The sequence below is a fragment of the Typopeltis vanoorti genome, chromosome 4 (genome assembly GCF_054136105.1).
Source record: "Typopeltis vanoorti isolate ZY-2024b chromosome 4, IOZ_Tvanoo_1.0, whole genome shotgun sequence".
Lineage (NCBI taxonomy): Eukaryota > Metazoa > Arthropoda > Arachnida > Uropygi > Thelyphonidae > Typopeltis > Typopeltis vanoorti.
The window spans coordinates 170,337,230-170,359,712 of NC_143552.1; the positions used below are offsets into that span (position 1 = coordinate 170,337,230).

Consider the following 22,483-nt stretch of genomic DNA (forward strand, 5'->3'; position numbering starts at 1 on the left):
TATTGACGTCACCTATGTGTTCTTTTTGCCTAATTTCAAGGCTCCTTGAAGTTTGGCCGATGTAATTCAAGCCGCACGAGCAGGGTATGTTATAAACTCCAGCATATTTGGAGAAAGGATGGCTATCTTTTGGAGATCTTAAGAATTTTCTAATCGTTTCTGTGGGTTTAAAGGCTACTCTTATTTTATGTGGTCTAAGGAGTCTAGCAGTCTTATTGGAAACTGTCCCTAAGTATGGAATGACGATGGTAGAAATATAACGTACATCATCTTGTTGTCTTTGTCGGGGTTCAGAGAAAAGTATCTTGTGAACTATAGTTGTTTATTATATGCATCTGATCAATATAATCCCATTAAAAGTCTTTCCAGAGCTTTTTGGTCAAGAAAATTAAACGTTTTTTAAGTTTTACTTTCTTTTTCAGATATACAAAACTTAAGTATATTCATAATAGTGCTTCACATTATAAACAAAACCAATGGAAAATTATTATTATTATTGCACAGGCACCTCCATGGAGTCCTAAAGCTTATCATGGGAGAACCGAACTACCAACACAATGTCTATCATACTCCTCCTTGAAATCATTAATAGACAAGACACTTAAAACTGACTCAGGCCACCCTTTCCATTCATTCACCATATGCCAAACAAAAAATCTAGTCCTCACTTCCATGCTAACTGCATCTGAGCCAACTTCCAGGAATGTCCTCTTGTTCTGCTCTCTCTAGCCAACTGTCGAAGCATTTCCCTTGCATCAACCCTATAAAATTCTTTAAGTACCTTAAATGTTTCTATCATATCATATCATATAATAGAAATGGAAGGATACAGTATTTTTCATGAGGATAGAAAGGGCAAGAAGGAGTGGGGGTGCTGCTAATGATAGCAGGGGAATTAATTCCACATAAGGTAGACATGAAAGGGAGAAATAGTGGCAATGGTTATGATGCAGTTTGGTGTAACTTGGAGCTTGAGAGGAAGACATATTTAGTTGGATGTTGTTATAGGCCTGGGAATGTAGAAGGTGGTGATGAAGAAATATATAAACAACTTGGATTAATGAACAAAGGAAGGTAATTATTATTGGTTATATTAATTATGGCAGTATAGATTGGAATGAAGAGATAGCATTTGGGAATAAGGAAAATGAATTTCTTGACGTTTGCACACCACCGCGCTTGGCCGCACGAAGGAAGTCTTGGTTTCGAGTCTAGTCGGCGACTAGAGGAAATTTTTCTAAGCCTTTTTTCGACCGGTTCCCGAGTTAGTCGATCTCTGGCACAGGCAAGCAGGTTTTTCCTCCCGGAAACTCGGGTTTTTCATCCTGTAAACTCAAGAAAATCGACCGTAGAACCCACATTATTTCAGACATTAAATATATTGTGTTAGGGTTAGGGACCACGAGATGGCGGCACATTTGAGCCGTCTCTCTTCACTGCGTACCGCTTAATTAGTGATAGCCTTGGGCCATCTGTCTCTGATTGGGTACCAGTGGAGATTGAACTGCCCACTCAGTCTCCAAAAGTTAGATAGGGCTAAATGGCCTCGCCTACTCCCGTATACGGGAATAAAAAGGCGTTAGCTGATTTTTTTTTTTTTTTTAATTTCTTGAGAGATAACTATCTCAGGCAGAATGTAAAGATGGGCACATGAGGATTGAGAGTTCTAGATCTGATCATTTCATTAGAGGATGTAATTGTGAGAGTTGGTTTCACATTTTCCTCTAGTTGGTGAAAGTGATCATGAAGTTGTGGCGATTATAACAAGCTTAGGAGACAACATGGAGCTATAACATGGAACAAAGAGTTGAGGGTAAGGAAATAATTGTTGCTTGGGAACTGACAAAGAAATGAATTTCTTTGTCATTTCCAGGGCAGGTTTATTATTATTGTTAATAATAATAAACCGGTAGGGTAAGTTAATGCATTAATGAAGAGTATGAAGAACAAGCCATGAGAGTGACTCATTTAGTAAGATAAACAAATGTAGAGTATGAAAAGGCAAGTAGAAGGAAGAATGATCATGGTAAGATGTATTAATGGGGCAAATGAAGCAATGCATGAATTGCTGAATACCTCAGCAATGTCTTCTGCAGCAGTTACTATTAATCAACTTCTGCAGAAGACATTGTTGAGGTATTCAGTGATCAATTTATAAGGGTGTTTCATCGTGATCAGGGTGGTCGTATTATGTGTATATGCCCCGCAAGTTGGTTGTACAGCAGAGGAAAAAGATGAGTTCTGGAACGTGTTAGATGAAGAAATGAGGGAATTGGAAGAAAATGAGATGGTGATTGTCGGAGGAGACTTGAACGGGCACATAGGAAGACAGAATAGAGACTGTGAAAGGATGCATGGTGGCCACGGAGTGGGAATGATGAACCAGGAAGGAGAGAGGGTTGTGGACTTTGCAGTAGCGTTTGATCTGGCAATTGTGAACTCGTTTTTCTTCAAGAGGGAAGAACATTTGATAACATTTAGAAGTGGTAACAACAGCTCACAAATTGACTACATTTTGACTAGAAGAAAACATCTTAAGGTTGTGACAAATTGTAAAGTAATTCCAACAGATCAAGTAGCACAACAACACCGACTGCTGTGCGCAGACTTTAAAATAAGATCGAAGATAAGAACTTCTGGTTGCCATGGGATGAAGACAATTAAGTGGTTTCGCTTAAAAGAGGAGAGTGTGAGGAATCGTTTTAGGGAGAGAGTGTTAGAGAGGATTTCGGATGGACTGGAAAGTGTACAAAATTGGTGGAAACATAATTCAAAAGTAATCCTGAGCTGTGCAATCGAGGTGCTTGGTGAGACATCTGGAAAGATTAGAGAGCAGAAGGAGGGTTGGTGGTGGAATAATGATGTACAAGTGGCAGTGACAGCTAAGAGGAAGGCAAAGCAGAAGTGGGACGAGTTAAGAGTGGAAGAGGACAGAGAGGTGTACAAAGAGAGAAAGCAAGAAGCCAAGAGAGTTGTGGCACAGGCGAAGGCCATGGCATATCAAGATCTGTATGATCAATTAGAAACAAAGGAAGGGTAGAGAAAAATTTACCAACTAGCGAAATGTAGAAATAAAGCAGCTAAGGACATCTTATATGTGAGGCAGATCAAAGATGCTGAAGGAAGAGTATTATGGAGGGATGTGGACATAAGAAACAGATGGAAAATATACTTTGAGGGACTTTCGAATGAGGAAAATGCAAGGACTCACAGAGGAGATGGGCAGCCTTCTGAGGGGATGGTGCAGAACATCAGTAGAATGGAAGTGATGGAGGCCAAGAAGAGGATGAGGAATGGAAAAGCGGTGGGCCCCGACAGAATTCCAGTGGAGGCATGGAAGGCACTGGGGGAAGAGGGAATTGACCTGCTGTGGGACCTGTTCATGAAAGTTTGCCAACAGGAAAATATACCTGAGGAATGGAGGGAGAGTACTCTTGTTCCCATGCACAAGACTGTAAAAATTACAGAGGAATAAAGTTGATGTCCCACACAATGAAGATCCTAGAAAGGGTTCTTGATGGTAGATTGAGGGAGGAGGTGGAGATTGCAAAGGAACAATTTGGCTTCATGCCTGGTAGATCAACAACAGATGCTATCTTTGGGTTACGACAGATGATGGAAAAATATCGAGAGAAACAAAGGGAGCTACATCTGGTATTTATTGATCTGGAGAAAGCATACGATAGAGTGCCAAGGCAAGAAGTCTGGAGGTGTCTGAGGGAGAAGAAGGTGCCAGAGAAATATGTCAGGTTGGTGCGGGAAATGTACAGAAATGTGAAGACAAGTGTCGGACCTGTTTGGGACAGACAGAAAGTTTTCAAGTAACAGTTGGCTTGCATCAAGGGTCAGCATTAAGTCCGTTTCTGTTTAATATTGTGATGGAGGTGGTAACAAAGGAGGTGAGAGAAGATGCACCTTGGACAATGTTGTATGCAGATTCAAGAGAAGAAGCGGAAACTAAACTGGAAAGATGGAGAAAAGTACTGGAAGAGAGAGGTATGAGACTGAGCAGAAGTAAGACAGAGTATATGTGTTGCGCAGTGGGCAGTGGCCAGGAGACAGATCTGGAGCTGGAAGGAAATGTCATCAGGAAGGTGAGAGACTTTAGATACTTAGGTTCAACAGTGGAAGAAGATGGAGGAGCTGAGAAGGAAGTGGGATGCAGGATACAAGCAGGTTGGAGGAACTGGAGGGAGATGGCTGGAGTCTTATGCGATAAGAGGGTGCTGATCAATCTGAAAGGCAAAATCTATAGGACAGTGGTGAGGCCAGCTATGACATATGCTATAGAAACTGTGGCCCTGAGGAAAAATAACATCAGCAGGATGGAAGTAGCAGAGATGAGAATGCTTAGGTGGATGTGTGGTGTGACCAGAAAGGATCGTCTGAGAAATGACTATGTCAGGGGAACAGTGAAAGTTACAAACTTAGGAGCGAAAATACAGGAGGCAAGGTTGAGATGGTTTGGTCATGTGATGAGGAGGGAGGACAAATATGTGGGAAGAAGGGTTATGCAGATAGATGTGCAAGGAAGGCGGAAGTGTGGGCGGCCAAAGAAGAGATGGAGGGAGCTGGTAGAAGAGGACTTGAAGATGAAGAACTTGGATGTGGTGACAGCCCAAGACAGGAAGGTGTGGAGGAGACTCATAACAAACAGTGACCCCACTTAAATGGGAGAAGCTGTAGAAGAAGAAGAAGTTTCATCCTGATCAGGATGAAATCATTGGGGACTTAAGTGTAGAAGACATAGGAGAGGATGGCTTAATTGTGAGTGAGAAGGAGGTATTTGAGGAAATAAATAAACTTGATGTCAGTAAGGCAATAGAATTTGATAACATATCACCACACATCTTAAGGGAATGTTCCAGGGAATTGGCAGTGGCATTGGCATGCCTGGTTAATAAGTCTTACTGCAGCACAGGTTCCAAGGGAGTGGAAAGAAGGTAAAATTGTTCCACTGCATAAAGGTGGTGATAAAGCTGTAGCTTCAAATTATAGGCTGGTCTGTATAGCTGGAGTTGTGGTGAACGTACTGGAGAGATTGGTGAGTGGTAGGATACAGAAATGATTTGATAACAGCAGTATTCTCTGTGGTTATTAGCTGGGATTTGTTAAAGAGAGATCATGTTTCACTAACTTATTTATGTATTGTAACAAGGTGACAAATATCTTAGACAGGGGAGATGTATATACAGTGGTATACTTGGATTTTGCAAAAGCTTTGTATAGATTGAAAATAAATTTTAACAGATGGGAGTGGATAACAGACTTCTGAGTTGGATTAGTGACTAGCTGTATCAGAAATAGCTATCAGAAAGTTGTATATGGGATGCAGATCCTGAAAGAGGAAGGTCAGTAGTGATGTATCGTAGGGTTGAGTTTGTGGGCCATTGTTGTTCAGTTTCTATTTTAATGATATTGGGATTGGTTTAACTAGTGATATGCAGCTGTTTGCAGATGATGCAAAATTGTGAGAGAAATGCAGAGTAAAGCAGATGATATGACCTTACAAGAGGACTTGAATAGATATTGCATGAATGTGCAGGTAGGTGGAACTGTCAGTTCAATGTTGCAAGTGTAAAGGTTTTGAAATTTGGTAAGCAGCGATGGGATGCAAGGTATACACTTGGTGGGGAAACTTTAAAGGGGTAGAGGAAATGAGTGATCTGGGAGTGGTGGTGGACAAGGGCCTGAAAATCGGGCCACATTGCACAAGTTGTGAAGCAAACACATCGGATAATGGCAACGATGCAAAGGACCCTGCCATGCAAAAACAGAGAGGTTATGATGCTATTGTATAAGGCCATATATGGATTATTGTGCACAGATTTGGTCACTGGGCTTTCATGGTGATGAGGATATGTTGGAAAGAGTCCAGAGAAGATTCACAAAGGTGATCAGTGATCTTTGGAATGTGGAGTGCAAGGACAGATTGAGAGAATGTAAGTTGCAGAGCCTCGTGAATTGGAGGATAAGGGGGTATATGATTGAGACATGAAAGCTAGTCAGGGATTGTTATCAGGTTGATATGGAAGAGATTTTTCATAGAATGGGAGAGAGGTGGGGGGGTAGAACAAGAGGCCATCACTGGTAACTGTATAAGGAGAGTCTGAGCAGAGGAGCGAGATGTAAGCTCTTTGCATGTTGAATTGTTGGTGAGTGGAATGCATTGTCTGAGTGTGTTGTGAATGTAGACACATTGAATTAGTTTAAAGCACGGTTGGATGAGCATTGTGCGCAATGGTGTGCACCTCCCATGATGAGTCTCCAACTTTATATAGGTCAGATGTTAATAATAATAATAATAATAATATCCTCCCTTTTTTGCCTATCAATCAACTTTTGCAATCCCCAAATCTTCAATCTCTCCTCATAGGTAGCAATCCACAGACCACTCACCATCTTGGTTACTCTTCTCTGGATCTTCTCCACCACTTTTTCATTCCCAAGAAATCTAGATGATTTCTTGGGAATGCAGACCGAATTACTGTGCAGACCTCAGCACAGTAATTCGGTGTGGTCATATCAAGGCTTTATAAAGAGGAATGATAATTTCCTTATCTCTGCTTGTTAGTGTATTCTTCAATTTGTGGTAGATCACAAGTAATTTGTGATCTACTCTGGCAATTTTAGCAATATGCCTTCTAAACTTCAAGTCTCTGTCTACCTCTACCCAAATCCCTAGCTTCATCAATTTCCTAGAGTACAGTTCACTTAATGTGATACACAGCTTGTAATCTTTGCAACACAAAATGCAGAACATTGCACTTTTCCACATTTTTGTCCATACTGTCAATTTGTTCAAGTCATCCTGCAAGCTCACCATATCACCTTGATTAACTATAACTCTACCCAACTTTGCATCATCAACAAACAATATCTCCCTTTAAATTACCATATTTTTCTGTGTATAAGAGGATACTTTTTTCCAAAATTTTTAGACCAAAAAATTGGAGGATCTTCTTATACACTGGGAGTAACTGGTTGGTTAAGAGACCTGTGGTTGCCGTGGTGAAACTGCTGGCCTTGTCTCTGCAAACAGGCTTCTGCCAATCCCTTGCCTTTGTTAACTCTGTTGATTGACGTCATTAACAGCTGATTCTGAATAAACTAATTGGAACTGTGAAAGCATTGATATGTCTGCAACTTGTTGGCAGGGTAAGTTAATGCATTAACAATATTTTGAGCTAGCCGATAAAAATGTCCGAAAAAATAAAAAAAACGATTGTCATATTCTTCAAAATTCAAGTTAAAAGTCATTAAATATGCAAAAAAAAAAAAAAAAACATGGAAATAAAGCTTCAGAGAGACAGTTTGGACCTCCTCCCACTGAGTGTATGATTAGACAGTGGATATGTTTAAAATATTGATGTCTTAATTTTGGTTTTGAAAAAGTATGGTTTGTCTTATACATGGGGGCATCTTATACACGGAAAAATACAGTATTTCTTATATCATTTATGTACAAATTAAATAACAGTGGTCCAAGCACAGAGTCTTACACCACATCCCTAGTAACATGCTTTCCCCTGGATTCTGCTTCTCCATAAACTAGTTTTTAGTATCTGTTCAGAAGACCCCCCCCCCTCCTTTATCCATATCACCAGTTTCATCTCCATTTGTTGCAGTTTGCGTAAAAGAGTTCTATGTGATATCCTGTCAAACACCTTTGCCAAATCTAGCACTATCATCATGTATCCATTCCCTTTATGCAATTCAGCTGTCACTCTATTATAAAAAAGTTAATAGATTACTAAAGCATGGCCTACCCTTCACAAAGGCATGCTGCCTCTCATAGAGTATCATTTGCTTATCCACTCATTCCTGAATTCACTTGTTTGACTAAGCATTAAGCAAGAGGTCAATAATGGCTATCAGGTTGTTGTCATTAGTAAAAATAGGATGGCTTTATAATGAATGACAGATATCACGGTACATTTAGCAATTATGAAATAATCAAAATCTAATAAATACAATAAATCTCACATACTTTACATTTCATTTTAACATGAATATCAATATAGGGCACATCACAAGTGCCAATTATACATGGTTATGAAATCAAAACTAATAAATTTCTAATATTGAGTGTAAGAGAGAGAAACTTTAGCACTGATTGTGTATTTATTGATCCTTATAGGCAGAATAAATTGCAGAAGAGAGGGGAAAAAAATCGGCATAGGACTACGGTAGTTAGTGACTTATATATCAGTTCTAAAGCCGGTACAAGATCTAGAGGGAATCTGCAATTTTTGTATACCAATGCTAGAAGCATTAGAAATAAGAGAGAAGAATTTTTGGCATTAGTCAGTGAAATCTCACCAAAAGTTGTAGGCATTAGTGAAACTTGGCTGTCAGCAGAAGATGTGGTCACTGGAATTGAATGTGATGGGTACAGTATTTTCAGGGAGGATAGAGAAGATAGAACAGGAGGAGGAGTACTGTTGATGATAGCTGATGTGTTGCAGCCAAAGAAAGTAGTATATCATGATGATAGACATGTGAATGAGAGTTCATTTGAGGCAGTCTGGTGCGAAATAGTGACCAACGCAACCAAATATACAGTTGGATGCTGCTATAGGCCAGGGAGTACAGGGGGAGATATTGAATTCATGCATCAGCAACTTAGTGCAATGAGTGAAGGCTTAGTGATTATTATGGGGGATTTTAATTATGGTGATATCAATTGGAAGGAGGAAATATCACGTAGCAAAAAGGAAATGGAGTTCATACATCTGCTACGAGATAATTACTTGAAACAGCACGTAACTGAAGGGACACGTGGTGTGAGAGTGTTGGACCTGGTTATTGGTTCAGAGGTTATATGCATAAGTAAGGTGACCTCGTTACCTCCAGTTGGTGAAAGCGATCATGTGGTATTGACTTGGGAGGTTGCAAAATCTGTGGATTTTTCTATTAAGAAGGGGTATGTACGAAACTACAGGTTAGGCAATTATAACAAGCTTCGGAGTGAGCTTGCAGCCATCCCATGGCAGAACATATTGCAAGGGAAAGATGTTAGCAGTGCTTGGGATAAAATCAGCGGGTATCTGAGGAAAGCAATATCAGATTGTGTCCCCATGGTCAGGAGGTCAAACAAGGCAGGCATTAGATGGATGAGCAGTAGTATCAAGCTTGAACTACAAAAAAAGAAAATGTTATGGAGAATTTACAAGGAGAAGGGCGATCAGGACACCCATGAGCAGTACAAGGCTCAAGCTAGGAAGGTTACCAGCATAGTAAGAAAAGCTAAATCAGATTATGAGAAGACTTTAGCCAAAGAGATCAAGGGTAATCCCAAAGAGTTCTTCCGCTATGTGGCAGGTAAGAGGAAGAATGACTTCGGAAGGATAACCTTAGTGGGTGCTGATGGTATTGAGGTGACAAAATCAGATGTAATAGTCGAGTTACTGAGTGATCACTTCTCAAAAGTCTATCACCCAAGTGAGGATATCTCTATACCTATAGCAATACCTAATGTGAGAATTGAAGCTAAAGAATCAGAGGTATTAAATATATTGCGAAACTTAAATGCAAACACTGCGGTAGGCTTAGATGGAATATCAGCTCGGGTGTTGCGTGAATGTGCAAATGAATTGTCAACCCCTCTTACCTGGATATTTAATTTAAGTTTGAACTCTGGTATGGTCCCTAGGGAGTGGAAGTTAGGCAAAGTGGTTCCTTTGCATAAGGGTGGCTCTAAAACTGCAGTATTGAATTACAGACCAATCACCATCTCAGGAGTAGTGGTAAAAGTATTGGAAAAGTTGGTTAAAGACAAAATTCAAGAATGGGTGGATCAGGATATGATACTCTATAGAGGCCAACATGGTTTTGTTAAAGGTAGATCCTGCCTTAGCAATCTATTAACTATCCATAATAGAATAACATCAGAGTTGGACAAAGGAACTGGCTACACAGTGGTACTTCTGGATTTTGCTAAGGCTTTTGACAGGATACCCCATAGAACACTGTTACGCAAATTGGAGCAGATGGGAATGGATATTAAATTGGTGATATGGATAGGAGAATGGCTCAGGGAGAGATACCATAAGGTGGTGTATGGAGGAGCCGAGTCCAGAATGAGGCAGGTGACCAGTGGTGTGCCTCAGGGCTCTGTGCTTGGGCCAATGTTGTTTAATTTGTATATAAATGATATAGGAAACGGCTTAAAGGGAGATATTCAGTTGTTTGCTGATGATGCAAAGTTGTGTAGTGCAATAAAAAATCAAGCTGATGTTGAAAGTTTGCAGGAGGATTTAAATAAGCTGGTAAAATGGGCAAAAGAAAATGGATGTCAGTTCAATGTGGAAAAGTGTAAAGTCTTGCATTTTGGGATTAAAAGATTACCAGCTGTGTACTACATAGATGGAAAGGTACTCCAAGAGATTGATGAGGCTAGGGACTTAGGGGTATTGGTAGATAAGGAGATGAAGTTCAGAGGACACATTGCTAAGGTGTCCAAGATTGCACATAGGATTACTTGGTTGTTGAGGAACACACTGACATCCAGAGATAAAGAGGTTATTATTCCCCTTTATAAAGCATTGATACTTCCACATTTGGATTACTGTGCTCAGGTCTGGTCACCTGGATTCCTTGGAGATGAGGAGGCTGTGGAGAGGGTTCAGAGAAGAGTGACCAAGTTGGTGAGTGATATAAAAAATGCTCCCTACATTGATAGATTGAGAGCTTGTGGATTGCAGAGATTGGCTGATAGGCGAAGAAGAGGGGATATGATAGAAACATTCAAATTACTAAAAGGTTTTTATAGGATTGATGCAGGGGAAATGTTTCAGCTGTGTGATAGTGATGGAAGAACAAGAGGTCATCTCTGGAAATTAAAGAAGAGTGTGGTTAACAAAGGTGTCAGAACAAGGTTTTTTGCCTGGAGGGTGGTGAATGAGTGGAATTCATTGCCTGACTTTGTTGTGAGCTCTTCATCTGTAAATGAATTCAAGAAGAGATATGACAGATATTGTTTTGCTAGTTTGGGTCTCCCGCGATGAGTCTACTGACTCCATGGAGATACCCGTAATAATAATAATAATAATAATAATAATATACAGAAGCAATTGTGAAAAGATTTGCAATTATAAATTAGGACAATTTTGACAACACCTTCACCGACCAAAACGGTACAGATTCTCAAAACACTTATACACAGAGTCATGACTATTTATTACAGCACTTGATATTCACCATAAGTACCTTCATAACACTTTTTTAGCCACTGCCTGCATCCTCTATAAAATACACAAAATACTGTATGCTTCCCCTCTGTAACCAACACAAGATCACATCTCCTCCAGAGTGCAATTGGGAGAATGCATGTTAATGAGAGAAATCTTTATATAGGTGTTTTCAGTTGGAGGTGTTTGCCTAATCTCACACAGAAGTAGCAGGGTTTTTTCTCAAACATCAGTTTTTATCCTGCACACATGCAATTGGCTAGAGAACTCTTACAAATTATAGACAAAAAATACTGTTGGTGGGAATTGATGGTGGTTTATGTTGATAGTGGTTTGTGCCATTGTGTGTATAAGTAATGGTGATGGTGGTTTGTTTTCAGTGGAGTAACTTATATAGGCCGATGGACTATATTTGAATGGTTTTGGAGTTAGATTTTCAGAGAAAGCATGTTTAGTGAGAGTTTTGAAGTGCAAAACTAGTGAAAATACAGATATTAACAGGGATACAATCAATTATGTGTCTGGCCACATGTGGGATAAAACACGAGTGTGTACAAACATAATGGTACGTTGTTCAATGCATTTTCATAGGTTTCATATTTCAGTGGGTTGGTAAGCACACTATACAATGTGAGTCCTAGAGGATGTTAAAAAGGCATGTACATAAATGCCACAAGTGTTAGAAATAAGAAACAGGAGTTTGGGGCATTGATGTGACCAAACATTATAGGCATCAGTGAGACCTGGTTGACAGAAAATGATGTAGTTACTCGGATAGATTGTATAGGTTATTGTATTTTCAGAAAGGATAGAAGAAATAGAACAGGAGGAGGGGTATTTCTAATGAATGAAGAACTACAACCAACAAAATTAGAAATTAATGAGGAATTTCAGGTTATATTATTGATTTCTGATATAGACCAATGTCCACAGAAAGATATGAATGCCATGCATTGGCAGATTAGCACAATAAGTGCAGGCTATGCAATTATTATGGGAGCCTTCAGTTATGGGAACATAGACTGGAGAAAGGAATAAGACATGGCAGAATGGAAGAAGAAGAACTTATATGAGAGTGGTATGAAAAGTTCTTAACCTAACAATGAAAAAATTAATTTATAATTTCAAAATTATTTTTAATTTTCAACATAATCTCCCTTAAGACTAATACATTTATTCCAGCGATGCTGACCAGCGAGGAAGAGTTTTAGTTTTGGGAAGAGATAGAAATCAGAGGGAACCAAATCTGGGGAATACGGTGGATGTTCCAACAATTCATAGTGCAGATCCCTTAATTTTCCAATTGCCAAAACACCTTTGTGGGCAGGTGCATTGTCCTGATGAAAGAGATGAATTTTTTTTCTTCTGCATACCAGGTGTTTTCTCACAAATTTGTTCATCTAGTCTGGTTAAAAGATCGGAATAATATTCTCTGGTTACTGTTTTATATTTTTCAAGATAATTAATAAACAAAATACCTTTAGTATCCCAAAACACCAATGTCATGACCTTTCCTGCTGATGGAACCAACTTTGTCTTCTTTTGCACTGAACAACTGGCTTCTGTCCACTGTTTTCACTGCTGTTTGGATTCTGGTGTGTAATGGTGAATCCAAGTCTCATCCATAGTAATAAATTGGCACACAAAATCAGTTTTATTCTTGTTAAAATGCTCCAAGCACTGTTCAGAGATTTTCATGCGAGTGCGTTTTTGATCTGCTGAGAGCAAGTGCGGCACCTATCTTGCACAAATCTTTTTCATTTTCAATTATGCAAATATATCCTACACGCAAAATATATCCTACATGCAAAATATATCCTACATGTTCTTTTGAAATGCCTTTAGTCTCAGCAATTTCACCACTTTGACTCGCTGGTCATCCAATACCATATCGTGCACTTGAAGAATGATTTCTGGTGTTGTTACACTTTTTTGGACATCCTTCACGTGGACCATCTTCAAGGCTGGTGCAGCCACGTTTAAACTTGGCAGCCCATTTCTTAATTGTTGGAAATGAAGGAGAAGAGTGCCCATAAACTTTTATGAACTTTGAATGAATTTCTTTTGGTATTAAACCTTCTTTTACAAAGAATTTTATAACTGCACGATACTCAATTTTATCCATTTCAAGGGATACAGACAACACTTTTGCTTCAGACAGCTCTATAAGGCAAATTACTTGATAGAATGACTTGCAGTTTCACAGGGCTGCATATGACAGATGTACCAACTTAGAAATAAAAAAATCTTGCCGATAGTGTTGCTATAATAAATTTAGTTTAATCCTTTATCCTAGTAAGAGCAAACAAAGTTTGCGCCTGAAAATATCGTCAGGACTGGGTTAAGGTAGTACAACACCAGGCAATTCGTAGCAAAGGTGGACCAAGCTAACATCACCCCTATCTCAGTATCTCCCATAATGCAAAACACATCTCCTTGCGGATATGTATAATGTTATGCATTAAGGGAAGAGCCATTACCCAGACTAGTTTCGACCTTTATTGAGGTCTCTTCAGTGGGAGCCAGGCCCAGAAGTGGAGATACCAGGCAGAAGAAATGGCAAGGTCATCTTTACTTATAGGAGTTGCCAAAAGGTGTGCCACCTTTTTATTAAATTACTCTGGATTTAGAGAAAGATGTTGAAAGTTTATTTTTCACTTGGTTAGACTATAATAAATTTAGTTTAACCCTTTATCCAAGTGTGAGCAAACAAAGTTTGTGCCTGAAAATATCTTCAGGACTAGGGTAAGGTAGTATAACACAGGCAACTCATAGCAAAGGTGGATTTGTTGCAATTTGTTCCAGTTTATCCCTCCACCTTCTTTTCGGTCTTTCTCTTTGTCTTGTTCCATCCATTGGTCTCCACTCTGTTGTTTTTCTAGTTCATCTCCCGTCACTGCATCTGGCAATATGGCCAGACCATCTCCACTTAGCTTGTTTAATGTATTTTACAATATCCATGACACCTATTTGAGATCTTATCCAGATATTTGTCTTCCTATCTCTTAATGTTATTTTTAGCATACTTTTTTTGTATACTTTTTAGCATACTTTAATATACATATGAAGTAAATTGTTCTATTTCATGGTTTTCAACTTTGACAGTTCTATGGTTTATGTATTTATTCATCATTGTTTTTGTTTTTTCTCTATTTATTTTTAATCCAATTACTTTGGAGGCTTCATTTAGCTGAATTAGCGTTTCTTCCAGATCTTCAAGATTATCTGCTATTAGGACAATATCATCTACAAATTTCAGATGATGCAGCCTTTCTCCTACAATGACATTCTTCCACAATGATTTCTCCTCCTACTGGCCACATAGCTAAAAACTTCCATAGGATTTTCTTTGGATCTTAGTGCCAATCTCTTCTCATATTCCAGTTTTGCCTTCCTCACCATATTGGTCACTCTCCTGGCCTACATGCCCTCCACCCCTCTCCTTATATTTCTTCCATAATCTCTTTTTCAACTGCAGTTCCTGTTGATATTGTCTGTCATCCACTTTACACCAGATTGGGTCTGCTTCTTCACTCGTGGAATACAGCTTAGTATTGCTGCTAACAAATACTTCTTCACAATTTCCCAATTACTAATGATATCCTAGCCTTCCAATTCCACCCTTCATGGAAGTGCCTCAAGTTGATAACTAAGACTATTATAATCACCCACCTTATAATTTCATATATGTTCCCTTTTCTTTGATACTCCTGCATGTCTGTTCATCTTCCAAGTTAAAACCAAATGGTCCATCTCTCCAACTGTGGGGAGAGATGTCATCTCAGTTATAATCAGCTCTTCTGATGCTATGATGAAATCCAAATCTCTTGAACCATTGTTCTCTCTATTACATGTTGTCTACGATATTTGTCCCTCAAGAATTCTAAAAATTCCATTCCCTTATTACAATATGCATTTTCCTTTTCCCAATTTATACCGGAGTAGATAAAATCTCTCATAACAATCATTGTTCTTGCACTTGCAGTGCTTAACTGACTAAACATCTCCTGCTTAAATATCCTGCCTTGGCCATTTCAACCTCACAAAATATGCTTTCAAAACCATTAGTGTCACTGCCTTCCAAAGCTTCCACTCTTAGAGAACATAAGTCATCACTTATCATAAGGAGTACTCCACCACCATGTTTTCCTTTCCTTTCCTGCGGAAAAATGCTGTACCCTGCTACTCCAATTCCTGTTATTATATTATCGTCTGTGAACCACGTCTCAGAGATCCCAATAATCTTTGGCCAGGCTGATGCTTCAGCACCACCAGTTCATCTTTATTTCGGATACTCCTGGCATTAGTATAAAGCATAAAAATGTCACTGCTTCTATCACTGCAAGAAATATTTGAGTATCTGAGCAATCATTCTGAAATTGTGTATCATCCAGATTGAGATCTTGCAGTTGATAATGTGACAGAGACACATCAAAATCGAAGTAGATGATGAAATGATGCTTAGTGTATTGAACAATATCAATGTGAATACAGCTGTTTGATTGAATAGTATCTCAGCATGTGTACTGCATGATTGCTAGAGAATTTTCATTGCCTCTCATGAAGTTATTCAGGCTATGGCTCAGCTCTAGCAAGGTTCGAAGGTGTTGGAAGTTTATTTTGCACTTGGTTAGACTATAATAAATTTAGTTTAATCCTTTATCCAAGTGTAAGCAAACAAAGCTTGTGCTTGAAAATATCTTCAGGACTGAGGTAAGGTGGTGCAACACCAGGCAACTCTGAGCAAAGGTGGACCAAGCTCTCATTACTCCTTGTCTCAGTATCTCCCATGATGCAAAGCACATCTCCTTGCTGACATGTATATTACTGCTATGCATTAAGGGAAGGGCCACTACCCAGACTGGTTTCAACCTTTATTGAGGTCTCGTCAGTAGGAGGCAGACCCAAACATGGAGATACTAAGGCAGAAGCAATAGGAGAGGTCATATTTACCCATACGTGTTGCCAACAGGTGTACCACCTTATTATTGAATTACTCTGGATTTAGAGAAAGTTGTTGGAAGGTTATTTTGCACTTGGTTAGATTATAATAAATTTAGTTTAATTCTTTATCCAAGTGTAAGCAAGGTGTTGCCTGAGTTTCCTGGTGTTGCACCACCTTACCTCAGTCCTGAAGATATTTTCAGGTGCAAACTCTGTTTGCTTACACTTGGATAAAGGATTAAGCTAAATTTAAAGATTCCAAGGTAGTGGAAAGAGGGTAAGATAGTTCCATCACATAAAGGTATCTCCTATACCAGGGGCCAGGAATCAGCGGCTCTGGAGCCACATGTGGCTCTTGGCTGAACAAAGTGCAGCTCTTTTATATTGAATTAAAAGATACATAATTAATACAAACAACTAAATATTGTTTTTTGATATAGCCTGTAAGTGCCGCTAGATACTATGCATGTGACGTGTGTTGTGCATGCCTAAGGTAACTAGCGTCATGGTGAAAATTTGAGCTAATTGATCAACTGTCCTGTCAGACACCATGGTTTTTAGATACATAGGGATTTTAACTGTCAAAATAAATATTCTGTTAGCTAACTTATTTATTGTGGTACTAAACTGGTATTTAATTTAGTGTCACGTAATGTTATGGACCAATTAATTTTTATTATGTTATTATGTTGAATTTGTGTTTTTAATTGCAGGTGAATTTGTGATAATAACCCTTCTAATATGAGTTCAAGAAAAAGAAAAATAATTGAAGAAAATAGAGGATTGAATAAAATGTGGATAGAGAAATTTGCATTTATAGAAGTAAATGGAAATCCACAATGTTTAATTTACCATCTACGACTTCAAAATAACAAATCAAGTAATGTCGAATGACATTTTTGAGGAAAACATTTAGACTTCAGTAAAAAATATCCTGAGGGTGATAATAGAAAAAAATCTGTTGAAGAATTACCAAAGAAAACATTGCTTCAGCAAAGAAATTTGTCAACTTTGGCAAAATCTTTGTCGAATACTACTGAAGCAATTTTTTTGTTATCCCTTGAAATAGCAAAAGTTGGAAAATCTTTTACCGATGGCGAATTTCTAAAAAAATGCATGTATAATGTCTCTGAAATTCCATTTAAGGATATGAAAAATAAGGACGAGACACGTAAAAAAATTAAAGATTTACCTCTTTCGGCTAGAACTGTCAAGGAATGCAGTTTCTGCAGAAATAATTTCTGCAGAAGTTTCAAATATGCAAATTATGGATATTTATTATGCCAATTTTATATCTATTGCAGTTGATGAATCAAATCATATTTCTGATATGGATCTTAAAGGACACACTACAGGTCCAGATATTTCAGAAAACCTTCTAACAAATTTACAGAATAAATATATAAATATTAATAATATAGTATACATTGCGACCGATGCCTCACCTTCTATGATTGAGAAAAATAAGGGGTTTGTTAAATTATTCTCCCCTCATATTCCACATGGAGTTATTTCGTTTTATTGCATTTTGCATCAAGTAGCTTTGGTTGCAAATTTTTTGGGATTATTACCACAACTAAAAAGAGTGATGGATGTTGTTGTGTCAATGATCAATTTCATCCGATTTCAGGCATTGAATCACAGACGTTTTGACACATTTTTAGAGGAACTAGGTAGTCAACATAAAGATTTAGTGACATTTACATCTGTATGATGGTTATCAAGAGGAAAAGCATTAAAACATTTTTTTTCAGTGCTTAAAAGAAGTAACAGTTTCCTTAATCACTAAAAATTATAACGTAAATCATGTGGAACTTCTCAGTAATCCCGAATGGATACAAAATTTTTGTTTTCTGCTTGATATAACAGAACATTTTAATAAGCTAAATTTGAAGTTGCAAGGGAAGAGAAACACAGCCTTACAATAACTGGAGGAAGTCCTTATCTTTGAACAGAAACTAAGAATGTTTTTTGAAGATGTTACTGAAGAAAAATTTATATATTTTGAAAATCTAAAAAATTATAGATTGAATTTAAATCAAGAAAAAGTTTATTGCAAAATATTCGCTCAAACGATTACTGTAATTTTAGATTCATTTAGAAGCAGATTTCAGGATTTTAAAAAAATCAGGAGATGATGAAATTTATATTACATCCATTTAACTGCAATTTAAAATTAATAGATATTGAAGCTTTTTCCAGAATATCAATTGTAGAACTACAAATGGAGCTTCTGGAAATTCAGAATAAAAGCATCTGAGTACAAAAACTTCAGGAAATAGCAGCACAAATTGAAGAAAATGAGGAAACTATGGAAGAAACACCACAGGAAATTATATTTAAATGTTGGAATTCTTTCCCAACTAATTATTCAAATGCCAGGTGACTTGCTTTTTGGGTTTTGACTCCTTTCAGTTCAATGTACAATTGAGAACAATTTTTCTTTTCAATGAATTACATTAAAAATAAGTATAGGAACAAATTGACTGATGAAAGTTTGAAAGCCGAATTACTATTAAAGTGCACGACATACAATCCTGATTTAAGTAAATTGGCTGAGAAGATGCAAAATCAAAAGTCTCAGTGAATTTTAAATTAAAACAATCAAATATCTATTAAAATAATAATATTGTATTTTTGTTTGGACTAATTCTTTTTGCAATACAAATTCTGACTTTTTTGGAATATTATACTTACATAAACATGTTTTGTGATTACTTAATCAAACTTAATCTTGTTTTATTTATTGAACATATAAAAATTTTATATGCAAACATAAAAGTGGTATTTGATATCTGGAAGTACTGAATTAAAAACAAATTTACCTAAGTTTGAACTAAGTGCAACTTCGAGTTACCAGGAAAAATCGAATTGAAGTTGTGGCTCCCAAAATTTTGTTTTAATCAATTTTTTTGGTGGAATGGCTCTTTGATTCAAAAAATTCCCCACCTCTGTCCTATACAAAAGTAGCAAATTACAGACCAGTTAATATATCAAGAGTGGTTTCTTAAAGTATTGGAAAAGTTGGTTAAAGGTAAAATCCAACAGTGGGTGGATAGGGATACAATATAGTCAGCAGCACAAATTTGTAAAGGATAGGTCCTACGTTAGTAATTCATTAACATTTTATAATCAAGTGACAGTGGAATTGGATAAATGAAATAGCTACACAGTAATATTGCTGGAATTTACTTTAAAGGCATTTGATAGAATGCCACATGGAAAACTGTTACAAAAGTTGGAGCATATGGAAATTGATATGAAGCTAGTAGCATGGATAGTAGGCTGACAGACAGACACCAGGGAGTAGTATATGGTAGGGTGGAATCTAGGAGAATGAGGGTGACTAGTGGAATACCTCAGGGTTCTGTACTAGGCCCACTACTCTTTTATTTGTATATTAATAATATAGGTAAAGATTTAAGAGGGGATATTCAATTGTTTGCCAGTGATGCAAAGTTGGAGAGGACAATAATGATAAAGATGATGTAGATATCGTTCAGTATGATTTAAATACATTGGCATTGTGGGAAAAGGATAATTATTATCAGTTTAATAGCAAAATGTACAGTTATACACTTCGGATTGAAAAGGTTCCATACTGTGTATCACACTGATGGTACTTTATTGCAGGAAATTGATGAGGCTAGGGACTTGGGGATAATGGTGGACAGAGAGTTGAAGTTCAGAGGGCAGATTGAAACATTTGTAAAATAGCTCACAAGATTACTTGGATGTCGAAAAAACACTAACAATAAAGATAAGGAAGTTATTATCCCTCTTGATTTGGCCATATCTTGACTACTGCACACAGATTTGGTCACCTTTGTTTCTTGTGGACCAGGAAGTGGTTAAAAAGATTCAGAGATGAGTGACCAAAATGGTGACAGGTGGAATACTTCCTACGAGGATAGGTTGAGGGTTTGTGGGTTACAAAGTTTAGTTGATAGGCAGAAAAGGGGGGACATGATGAAAGCTTATAAGATATTAAAAGGGTTTTATAAAATTGATGCAAAGGAAGTTTTTCAATATATGACAGATAGAGAACTAGCGGTCATTATTTTGAAGTTATGTAAGTGTGTTGTTAGTAAGGATGTGTGGACTAGATATTTTGCATGGGAAGAGGTGAACAAGTAGAATGAATGGCCAGAATTAGTTGTGAGGACTCTGACAGTAAAGTTTAAGTCATACATCAACTTAAACTCTGAGTTTAAGTTGATGTATGATAGTAATAAATTTAGTTTAATCCTTTATCCAAGTGTAAGCAAACAAAGTTTGCACCTGAAGGATCTTCAGGACTGAGGCAACTCGTGGTAAAGGTGGACCAAGCTCTCATCACTACTTGTCTTAGTATCTCCCATAATGCAAAGCACATCTCCTTATGGAGATGTCTAATGCTATGCATTAAGATAAGGGCCACTACCCAGACCGGTTTCGACCTTTATTGAGGTCTTGTCAGTGTGACACTGATGAGGTGAGACACCTTTCAGCAACTCATATAGGTAAAGATGACTTCTCCATTGCTTCCACTGTAGTATCACCACCTCTGGGTCTGGCTCTCAGTGACAAGACCTCGATAAAGGTTGAAACCGGTCTGGGTAGTGGCCCTTACCTTAATGCATAGCATTATACATGTCCTCAAGGAGATGTGTTTTGCATTATGGGAGATACTAAGACAAGTAGTGATGAGAGCTTGGTCTACCTTTACCACAAGTTGTCTCAGTCCTGAAGATACTTCAAGTGCAAACTTTCTTTGCTTACACTTGGATAAAGGATTAAACTAAATTTATGATGTATGATAGATTTTGTGTGTATAAACATTAGTTGGTCTTCCACAATGAGTCTCCAGACTTCATGGAAATATTGTATTATAATAATAATAAACTCTTGCATATTTTATTTTTAATATGGTATTCATTTTTTCTGCTCATGACTAATTGGTGATCAATTCTTATTGCAAATCCCCTGCGTATATATATATATATATGTGTGTGTGTGTAGAAAGTATTTTACCTTGGGTATAGTAAATGTTAAAGATACCAAGTAATTTTAACCTGGTTTTACTCCATTTACCAGGTAAGCAAACAGACAAACAAGTCAAGTTTGCACTTGCAAGTGTTGCAAGTCTAGCTGATCCTACAGATAGTTCAAGACCAAGGCAACTCATGGTAAAGGTGGCATAAGCTCTGATCACTAATCTTAATATTTACCCTTAATGCCAAAACACATTTCCTAGAGGAGATGTATGATGTTTTGTACCTGTAGGATCAGCTAGACTTGCAACACTCGCAAGCGCAAACTTGACTTGTTTGTCTGTTTGCTTACTTGGAAACGGAGTAAAACCAGGTTAAAATTACTTGGTATCTTTAACATTTACTATACCCAAGGTAAAATACCTTCTACATTTATATCTCCTCCTGAGATTTTTATTTAATAAGGTTATAACACCTTATGGTAACTTGTTCTGGTAAAATACTTATAAGCTCTGTATTACTAAAATCTTGGTATTTCTAGCCTGGCTCCCACTGATGAGACCTCAATAAAGGTCGAAACCGGTCTGGGTAGTGGCCCCTTGCCTTTAATACAAAACATCATACATCTCCTCTAGGAGATGTGTTTTGGCATTAAAGGTAAATATTAAGATTAGTGATCAGAGCTTATGCCACCTTTACCATGAGTTGCCTTGGTCTTGCACTACGTGCAGGATCAGCTAGACTTGCAACACTTGCAAGCACAAACTTGACTTGTTTGTCTGTTTGCTTACTTGGGAAATGGAGTAAAACCAGGTTAAAATTACTTGGTATCTTTAACATATATATATATATATATATATATTCTTGTGTTCTGAACCAGTTGAGACTATTGCTGTGAAAAATAAAGTAATAAATGAGAGTTTCTTATTTATTGTGTCTTCTCTCGATGTGAATTTGTGTGCATTTATACACACACATACTATATACTACACTGCATAATTTCAGGTATAAAGAATTCAATCTTGAGTCGCTAAATGCTGTTTCATTTAATCTGGAAGAAAAACCTTACAGTGATCGGTAAGTCAGTAATTCATCTTCATTTTTTTTTCTGTATTTTAAGGATAGTTAGTATTTTATTCATATATATAAATTAAAATATAGGGTTTTAGTTGAAATGTTATTACTGTGTTATTATATTATAATGGTGTCAGGTATTGTTATAAAATTATGATAATCACACCTTTTTTTAAATAGATCGTTTTTTTTTTTTCTCACGAAGGTAAGAAGAGCTCCGGATTGAGATAAGTTTATTCTTGAAATAATTAATTGTATATGAGTATTTGTTTGAGTAAGATCTGCTCTAAAAGTTGTGCG

The 22,483-nt window shown here is 37.4% G+C and overlaps 1 protein-coding gene across 1 annotated transcript in view; it reads left to right on the forward strand.

Moving 5' to 3' along the window:
- LOC150107842 (cilia- and flagella-associated protein 251-like) overlaps positions 1-22,483 on the forward strand; it is a 619,793-nt gene that overhangs the window by 309,985 nt on the left and 287,325 nt on the right. Inside the window, exon 12 of the mRNA XM_090392197.1 lies at positions 22,115-22,186. Within this exon, the coding sequence (XP_090248323.1) occupies positions 22,115-22,186 (72 nt within the window). The remainder of the gene's footprint in view (positions 1-22,114; positions 22,187-22,483) is intronic.